The following is a 10,089-nucleotide window of genomic DNA, read 5'->3' as shown; positions in this document are numbered from 1 at the left end:
TTGAAGGCGTCCTCCGGCAGCCGCCGGACCGATGGATGAGTAACGCCCGGCTCACCCACTATCGAGGACTGCTGTTAAACCCCCTCAGAATAACTTTTCTGCCCCCAACCTCTTTAAACCCTGCTTCACTGCTGCCAAATCCAGACTTGGACGCCCCGTCCCATGAGTGCACTGAGATACTGGCTCAGGTGCATGGGGTGCAGGAGGACCTGCAAGATCGTCCGCTCCCCGACACAGAACTCACCTGGTTCACTGATGGCAGCAGCTACATCCACCAAGGCCAGCGGTATGCAGGAGCAGCTGTAATGTCAGAGACTGAGGTAATCTGGGCGGAACCCTTGCCTCCAGGGACATCGGCCCAAAGAGCCGAACTGATAGCCCTTACACAGGCCCTCACCCTAGGGGCAGAGAAAAAACTAACAGTATACACGGATAGCCGCTATGCTTTCGCTACTGCGCACATACATGGGGCCATCTACAGAGAAAGGGGACTATTAACAGCCAAAGGCAAAGAAATAAAAAACAAGCAAGAGATCCTAGCTCTATTAACTGCTTTGTGGAAACCAAAGAAATTGGCTATCGTACATTGCCCTGGGCATCAGAAACCAAGCTATCACAAGACTTGCAGCCCTTCTCCTGGCTAACTCTATTACGGGAAGGGCTAGCATTCGCCAACCTCACTGGTTTAGGCGACCTGTCCTCTTGCTTTATGTGTGCAACCCTAGGAAGACCACCATTAACGGCTGTTCCTCTATCCTCCCCTCCCACAAACTATACAGGTTTTAACTCATCGATAGTCACGATACCCGATGTAGCCCTGTACCGTGACCCATACCAAGAGAAATACCCCTATTGTTATTCGGCATTTAGCAACAGCCTCTGTAACCAATCGGCTACATACCCTAATAGTCCCATATATGCTCCCCCTGGTGTGTTCTTCTGGTGTAATATGACTCTGTTAAAAACTCTGTCCAAAAGCATCTCTGACGGACAGTTGTGTATCCCTGTTACCCTAGTTCCCCGACTGACACTGCTAACCCCGGCAGAGTTCATAGGCTGGGCAGGGACCGCCCCAACTAAAACTGCGTGACATAGACGAGCAGTTTTTCTACCACTAATTGCCGGAATATCCTTAACCACCTCTGTCGTCGCAGCGGGGTTAGCAGGAGGGGCCCTACAACACTCCATGATAGAAAACGACAAGCTGTTACAACAATTCTCTGTTGCTATGGAAGACTCCGCCTATTCCCTAGCCTCCCTTCAGCGGCAGCTCACCTCCCTAGCACAGGTCACCCTTCAAAACCGCAGAGCCTTAGACTTACTCATGGCTGAGAAAGGAGGTACCTGTATGTTCCTCAAAGAAGAATGCTGTTTCTATATAAATGAGTCAGGGTTAGTTGAGGAAAGAGTCCAACGCCTACACGAACTAAGCTTAGAAATGAAAAAGCAACAATTCACTACAGCCGCTAACAATTGGTGGAGCTCTTCAATGTTTTCCCTTCTGGCACCCCTTTTAGGCCCCCTAATGTCTTTACTACTTCTATTCACTATAGGCCCCTGTGTGGTAAATAAAATTTTACAATTTGTCAGAGAAAGGTTTGATACCATCCAACTAATGGTCCTCTGTAGCCATCACCAGCCTCTCCTGCACCCAGAAAATGAGGCTATATTATAAGACTCTGGAAATCCAAGATTGGACATCCAGTTACTTATGAGAAGGGGGAAATGAAAGGACACAAAGATAGATGTGTACCCGCCCCCCACCCGCTACACCCTTGTTCTGCTCTCTAATCTTTGCACATACCAGAGATTTCGTAAGTTCTGTGAGTACCTGGTTTTCTGCACGTACCAGAGATTTTGTTTTGCACATACCAGAGATTTTGTAAGTTCTGAGGCAAGGTCACAAGACGTGTTTAAGTAAGATAAACTCTTGCTGCCATAAACCTGCTCTCCCGCCTCAAAGTTTGAACCAAAATATCAGAAATGGTGGGAACCAATCATAGTTAGCCAAATCGCCTTGTTCAAACACTAGCCAATCATATATCTGATTTGTATAATAACTCTATGCCCACTTTTCTTAGACTGTATAACATTGTTCGGAGCGGAGTGGAGGAGCTCTCCTGCCCGTCTCATTTCACGAGCGAGGGAGAGTTCCAGGTTCGAACCTGTAATAAAGATCCTTGCTGCTTAGCTTTGACTCTGGACTCTGGTGGTCTTCTTCGGGGAATAAACGGTCTGGGCATAACAGTAGGTGGATCTCCTCATGGAGTGAGGGCGAGGACAGGGGACTGGTCTCCCAAAGAAGTCCTCCTGTCCTGGGTCTTTGGCACCAAATGTCACGCGCATCCGTGTGAAGAGAGTCCACCAACAGGCTTTATGTGAGCAACAAAGCTGTTTATTTCACTTGGGTGCAGGCGGGTTGAGTCCGAAAAAGGAGTCAGCAAAGGGTAGTGGGATTATAATTAGTTCTTTAGGTTTTGGGATACCGGGTGGAGTTAGGAGCAATGTTTTGAGGGCAGGGGGTGGATCTCATGAAGTACATTCTCAAGGGTGGGGAGAATTACAAAGAACCTTCTTAAGGGTGGGGGAGATTACAAAGAAACTTCTTAAGGATAGGGGAGATTACAAAGTACATTGATCAGTTAGGGCGGGGCAGAAACAAATCACAACGGTGAAATGTCATCAGTTAAGGCTATTTTCACTTCTTTTGTGGATCTTCAGTTGCTTCAGGCCATCTGGATGTATAGGTGCAGGTCACAGGGAATATAATGGCTTAGCTTGGGCTCAGAGGCCTGACAGTGAAGGCAAAAATCAATCACAATTTCAGAAAAGCAAGGGTTCAGGAAGGTTACCACACTCAAATACTTCCTGAAAAAATTACTTGAAGACATGTTCTTCTGAATAATGGAAGAAATGAAGCCGAAAAAGAGGAGTGCTTAAGATGAAAAACAGTGATGAACAAAGAAATGAAATTGTTTGCCATGTGGTTGTGGACAAAACGTGTGGTCAATACATAGTTCTTAGGGAAAGGAATACATAATATAAAAATTAATCATACTGAACTAAAATTTATGATTTAAAGAAAATGTAGAAGGGGATAAAAGTGAAATGAAGGTGAGGGGAAATGAGAGTCCTAAAGAAATTATTTTGTGTAGAAAGTGGCAGCCACAAACACTAATTCTCAACATGGATTTTAAAAGTTGAATGTTTATTAATAAATTAACAGAAGTGGACACGTAATTTTCAAGCTATTAAATGCAAAGAAGGAATGGGCAAACTACAAACTCGGCCAAGGCTGAAAAAGAGGGAAAAAGGTGAAGGAACAAGAAAATGTTATACAGAAAACACAAACTAAATGGCATTAATAAGACAAAATACATCAGTAGTAAAAATATGTGAAGGTTTTTTCATGCTTAGATTTTTTTTCTTGTTTTTAATGGAGTTTTGCTCTGTTGCCCAGGCTGGAGTGCAGTGGCATGATCTCAGCTCACTGCTAGCTCTGCCTCCCGGGTTCAAGTGATTCTCCTGCCTCAGCCTCCCAAGTGACTGGGACTACAGGCATAGGCCACCACACCTGGCTAATTTTTTGTATTTTTAGTAGAGGTGGGGTTTCACCATGTTAGCCAGGATGGTCTTGATCTCCTGACCTTGTGATCCACCTACCTCAGCCTCCCAAAGTGCTGGGATTACAGGCGTGAGCCACCACACCCGGCCATTTAGATTTTCTTTAAGAGACTGCGTCTTGCTCTGTTGCCCAGGCTGGAGTGCAGTGGAGCAATCACGGCTCACTGCAGTCTCCAGCTACTGGGTTCAAGTGATCCTGCCATTTCAGCCTCCTGAGTAACTGAGATTATAGGCACACATCACCATTTAAAATTGTTAAAATTTTAATTTTTAAAATTTTTTGTAGAGATAGGGTCTTGCTGTAGAGAGAAGGCTGGTCTCAAACTCCTGACCTCAAGCAATCCTCCTGGTTTGACCTCCCAAAATGCTAGGATTACAGGTGTGAGCCACTCTACCCAGCCTAGATTGCAAACTGCTTGCAAGAGCCATGCCTAAAAGTACTCCAGAAAGGGATTTGGATTTGTAACTGGGCAGAGAGAAAAATTGCTTTAAGCTAAAATTCAGGAAGGATTTGGCGGCAGCAGCAATTTTGGAGGGCAAGAAGAACCTGAGCAGACTCCCCTCAGAGTCTTAGAGGAGGAATGATGGTGGGTGGGGCTGAAGCCCACCCAGATGCCAGGAGACAGGGAAACAGAAGGGGGGAGCCTAGGGGATAGTGTTGGTATGGATCCGAGTAGACGAGGTGACATCAAAAACCATTATCAGAGAATGCTCTGTACCCTAGTTTACTAGGAAAAGATAATGGATATTAATGAATTCACTTCTGGTAGCAAAGGGTTGTTTCTTTTGTGAGTTATTTTGGTATGCATGACCTTAAAGCAAGTCACAGCTCACAGTGGGCTCTAGTTTCACCATCTGAAAGCCTTATCGTGCTGGGAATAAACCATGAATAACATCCGCCTCGGTAGGCCAGGCGTCTTGGAATCTGTATTATTGTTAAGTGTGTAGTGCCAGCTGCCCTGCCAGTGTAATCCCCAAACCCTTCTTGAGATTTGCCTGGCCCATTGCTACAGAAGCACAACACAGCCCCAGTTTGCAACTCAGACAAAACCACCAAGGAGGTCAGTGCTGGGTGGGAGATCCAGGCTCTGTCCACACAGATAGTTCAATGTGGAGACCTCCTTAAACTCCAGGTGGATTCCCCCTCTCCCCACCGAGGCCTGCTGGTTCTAGGAGGTGTTCCTCCACCAAGTAGCAACAGCTTTTTGTGCACTCTGGCTATGAGCTCAAGCCTGGACCTATTATCCCTCCCTGAATGTTCAGGGAAACCAAGGCAGGGGCCTGAGGAAGTGTCACTTTCTTTAAAAGCAGTTCACTCTCATGGCAACCACAAATGAGCACATTTACCAGAGTTTCCCCTGTGAGGAGATGTTCCATTTCCACGAAGACAACGCAATCAGGGTTCATAGAACAAGCACGTGCATTTGGATTCTGTCTGTGCAATAGCCAGATGTCAGGTCTAAGATGTAATCTAGTCTTTACGTCTTTTAAATGCCTAATGGTAACTACGTAGCCACATCTTCAAAGCAGGGGTAAAAATCAGAACCGAGCCTGTAACTGACACTATCAGAAAGAGCCACAGGAAGATTCGGTCAAGAACTTGAGCTACAAATTTCCAGTCTTGTACTACCTGCAAAAGAGAAAAAGATGCCTTTCACTCAAGACACTGAGCAACTGTTCTGAATTCATCTCAAGGGATTTAAAAAGAGTAACATTCAGATTTATAGCATTTACTTAAGTTTTCAAAATGCATCTAATGTCCCAACCACACTACAGGCTCAGGTTCTTTCAGGGACTTCGCTAATCATGCCCAAAGGAAGTATCTTGGAACACTGTCATCAGCACTGAAGAAGGAAAATAGAAACAATAGAATTCTGTGTGCATATGTCAACATTCCTGATCAGAATGGGAAAAGTCTGATTTTTATGTGAATAAAAAGCCAGTATAGGCCAGGTATGGTGGCTCACACCTGTAACCCCAGCACTTTGGGGAGGCTGAGGTGGGGGGATCACCTGAGGTTGGGAGTTTGAGACCAGCCTGGCCAACATGGTGAAACCCCCTCTTTACTAAAAATACAAAAATCAGCTGGGCATGGTGGCGGGCGCCTGTAATCCCAGCTACTCGGGAGGCTGAGGCAGGAGAATTGCTTGAACCCAGGAGGCGGAGTGTATCTTAGTATGCCAGTATATCTTACTAGGGTGCTTCCTGATACTCGTATGAAAAGAATCACAAATTTATAATTTAAGAGTTTTTGTGGCCAAATGTCACAGGCTTTCTTTTCTTCCACTCCACCTGTGCTGCAGCTCCAGAAGGAAGGGTGCTGCCGAGCAGAAAAATCGACCAGGACAAGACGGAAATTCACGAAGGAGACAGGAGACTGAGTCCCCTTTACTAGGAAGGGGAGGGGAGATGCAGAGAGTGGGCAACAGGTCCATAACACAAAGTCAAGGCACGACTGGCTGAGGAAGTCTGAAAGGAAGGGGAGTCCTCATCCCTCTAGAGTAAATAAATATCCTCCATCTTGGGACGGGGGGAAGAAATCTTTGTATCAGGTTTTTGTTTTGTTTTTTTGAGACATAGTCTCGCTCTGTCACCCAGGCTTCAGTGGTGCAACCTTGGCTCACTTCAACCTCCGCCTCCTGGGTTTAAGCGATTCTCCTGCCTCAGCCTCCCGAGTAGCTGGGATTACAGGCACTTGTCACCATGCCCAGCTAATTTTTGTATTTTTAGTAGAGAGGGGGTTTCACCATGTTGACCAGGCTGGTCTCGAGCTCCTGACCTCAGGTGATCCACATACCTCGGCCTCCCAAAGTTCTGGGATTACAGGGGTGAGCCAGCACGCCCAGCCTGTTTTTAAAAGATGTTAAGAAACAAACAAAAAAATCTGCCCAGCTTGACAGCTGAATGTTTCTTGTCTAGCAGCAGTCACTTTTCTAGTGCTTTTAAAAACAATTTAAGTGGATGAAAAACATGACAGATTGTTAAGAGAGAGGGTATATGAGGCAGTGTCTGAGAACCCAAGAGAAAATGTATAAGGATAATTCTAAAAAAAATTCTTAGCTGAGTGCAGTGGCTCACTCCTGTAATCCCAGCACTTTGGGAGGCCAAGGCGGGCAGATCACGAGGTCAGGAGATCGAGACCATCCTGGCTAACACAGTGAAACCCCGTCTCTACTAAAAATACAAAAAATTAGCTGGGTGTGGTGGCGGGCGCCTATAGTCCCAGCTACTCAGGAGGCTGAGGCAAGAGAATGGTGTGAACCTGGGAGGCGGAGCTTGCAGTGAGCTGAGATGGCGCCACTGCACTCCAGCCTGGGTGACAGAGCGAGACTCCATCTCAAAAAATAAAATAAAATAAAATAATTCTTTCATCAGTTTGTTTAGGGGATGAGGCTCTTGGCACTAATTTTCACCAATTTTAGAGTAAAATACTTGAACTCTGTAAAGTGAAGTTATTATATAAATTGAAAATATGTTACTTGCTGTAGGCAACAGATCACTTTTTTTTTTTTTTTTTTGCTGGACACTTAAAAAAAATCTGTAAATAACCACATCCTCTTTCCTCACCAAAATATCTGTTGTAACACTAAATTTTTTATTAACCAAAAAATCTGATTATTTCTGGTCTTTTATTTCTAAATACTGTGGTTGAACATATCTATCATCCCATGAAAAATGAGAGATAAATTACCAGAGACCAGGATAACCAACTTAAAATGTGTAATTGAGGCCGGGCGCGTTGGCTCACACCTGTAATCCCAGCACTTTGGGAGGCCGAGGCGGGCTGATCACGAGTTCAGGAGATCAAGACCGTCCTGGCTAACACAGTGAAACCCCATCTCTACTAAAAATACAAAAAATTAGCCGGGCATGGTGGCAGGCACCTGTAGTCCCAGCTACTCGGGAGGCTGAGGCAAGGGAATGGCGTGAACCCAGGAGGCGGAGCTTGCAGTGAGCAGAAATCACACCACTGCCCTCCAGCCTGGATGACAGAGGGAGACTCCGACTCAAAAAAAAAAAAAAGAAAAGAAAAATGTGTAATTGAATTATTTAATATAGAATTATAAGAAACAATTATAAGAAACAATGCTTAATCAACAGTTGCTTCACTTTTGCTCCTTAAGTTTTTGTGAACTACTTCCTAAAAATTCATACTAAGATCACTATGTTATGTGAGGGCTTGCTTTAAATGGTACATGCATAAAAAGGATGTCTTATAATGTCACATTTAAACCATGACAACATTTTATGGTAAACAGATGTCAAAATATTTGTCTTTGGCCCACCTTTATAGCGGCATAATTGGGAATACCAGTTTACTCACCTGGCTGATAAAATGTTCTTTCTTCACATGTCTTGAAATGTATCTAATAGAATCAGCAGCTTTTTCCAAAAAAGCAACCAGAACTTTTTCTCCATCACTAAGCTGTTTCTGTTTCTTTTTTTTGAGGACTTTGCCTTTCACTACTGGTTGACTCTCCTCTTTCTCTGGGAATGAGTAGCGATCCACGTGGTCTTTCATGCAAAGTAATTTTGGAAGTTTCTGCAGAAAGAACCTCTTAACCCAGGGGGCCATGGGGTGGTATGTGGAAGAAGATCTATGGTGAACGTTAATGACAAACACGGTAACAATGATGGACAGGGTCACGAAAATCATGATGAACAGCAGGTACTCCCCAATGAGAGGAATGACTTTGGAAGACGATGGGATGATTTCTTCAATCACTAAAAGGAAAACAGTCAGAGAAACCAAGACTGATGTGGATAATGAAAGTTTTTCTCCCTCATCTGAAGGTAAATAGAACACGAGAACTGTTAGGAAAGACAGCCCCAGGCAGGGGATGATGAGAAAGAGTGTATAGAATAAAGGCAGGCGTCTCAGGACGAAGGAATATGTGATAAAGGGATAGGAGTACATGCCATCCCTTCTGTTCCCCTTCATCCCCTTTGCGTTCAGTATTTCCCATTCTCCGTTATCGAAGAAGTCCTTTCTATCAACATTTTCATTGATCAAAATGAGGTCAACCATGGTGCCATCGTAAGTCCAGGATCCAAACTTCATGGAGCAGTTCTGTCGGTCGAACGGGAAAAACGTGACATCCATGGTGCAGGAGCTTTTGTAGCTGGCGGGAGGGGTCCAGACAACAGTTCCATTTGATTTCACGATGACCTTGGTCATCAGGGAGCCTTCAAAACGGCCGTCAGCGCTGCAATCAAAGCAGTTTCACCTTAGCAGTCGGTGGAGCACCTGCTAGTTTTTGTTCTTTTTCCCAGCATTGACTATTTCTATTTTATAACTTTTCTTTTCTTTTTTGAGATGGAGTCTCACTCTATCGCCAGGGCTGGAGTGCGGTGTGGCACCATCTCGGCTCACTGCAACCTACACCTCTTGGGTTCAAGCAATTCTCCTGCCTCAGCCTCCTGAGTAACTGGGATTACAGGCGCCTGCCACCATGCCCAGCTAAGTTTTTGTATTTTTAGTAGAGACAGGGTTTCACCATATTTGCCAGGCTGGTCCCGAACTCCTGACTTCATGATTAGCCCACCTTGGCCTCCCAAAGTGCTGAGATTACAGGCATGAGCCACCGTGCCCTGCCCTATTTTAGGACTTTTCTACCGCAACACCAGGCAACTGTTTTAAAATAAACAATTTTTTTTATTTAAAGTTGAATAAGTATTTTTGCCTGAATCAGAATTTTCTATTCCTGGTGTTAATCAGGAAAAATAGTTTTCTTCTGTGATATTTACTTTTCTTTTTTTCACTTTAAAAAAAAAATTTTTTTTTTCACTTTTTTAAAAATTTATTTTTTTCCCCATAAGTGAGAAACAATGTGATACTTACTTTTCAAAAAGAACTATGTCAGGAAGCCACAGAGATTCTGATGGAACTTTAATGGAATGGATCCCACCATAATCATCAGGATTCCAGCGTAACTTGTGGTCTGTCCATTCCTGCATGAAATTGGTACACTGTGATTTTATTCTGAAAGTTCAATATATTAGATCTTGAAATCTTCAAGTTTCTGTTAGCTTTATCAAGCCACTGTTTTATTAAGAAAAGGAAATTGTCCTGGTTGGACTGTGTGACCCTACTGGGGACTCAGTACAGGATTCACCTTGGGCCAGCCTGGCCTCTGATCTCACCCAGGCCCACACACTTTGCATGTTACATATTTCCAAAATCACTGTATCTGCCTCACCACGAAGAGGCTCTACAACAAACGCCACTAATTCATGATCTATCTTTTCAACCTATTTTCTCTTAACAAACAAACAAAAGAAAAGCAATGATGTGTCTAATTCAGTTTATTCTAGGAGGGTGAGTCCAGTAATACTTTAATCACATGCTAACAGGTACAAGTGATTTTGAACACCACTCAAGAGGCTTGGATGAACATCCACCTGCTATGTTAATATGAGACATCCATTTTCCATGAATTCTTCTTGATCACATTAGAACTTGTA

At 44.2% G+C, this 10,089-nt stretch overlaps 1 protein-coding gene across 1 annotated transcript in view; it reads right to left on the bottom strand.

Annotated features, from left to right (window-relative positions):
- Positions 1-3,187: 3,187 nt before the first annotated feature.
- The window catches only part of CHRNB3 (cholinergic receptor nicotinic beta 3 subunit), a 35,888-nt gene continuing 28,986 nt past the window's right edge, over positions 3,188-10,089 (bottom strand). The window contains exons 4-6 of the mRNA XM_005595178.4: positions 9,467-9,576; positions 7,949-8,831; positions 3,188-5,254 (exon numbers count right to left, since the gene is read on the bottom strand). Coding sequence (XP_005595235.3) covers positions 5,120-5,254; positions 7,949-8,831; positions 9,467-9,576 — 1,128 coding nt within the window. The 3' untranslated portion in view covers positions 3,188-5,119. The remainder of the gene's footprint in view (positions 5,255-7,948; positions 8,832-9,466; positions 9,577-10,089) is intronic.

The sequence above is a fragment of the Macaca fascicularis genome, chromosome 8 (genome assembly GCF_037993035.2).
Source record: "Macaca fascicularis isolate 582-1 chromosome 8, T2T-MFA8v1.1".
NCBI classification, from domain to species: Eukaryota; Metazoa; Chordata; class Mammalia; order Primates; family Cercopithecidae; genus Macaca; species Macaca fascicularis.
The sequence above is the reverse complement of the archived record's forward strand: the minus strand, read 5'-3'. Positions and strand labels throughout refer to the sequence as shown.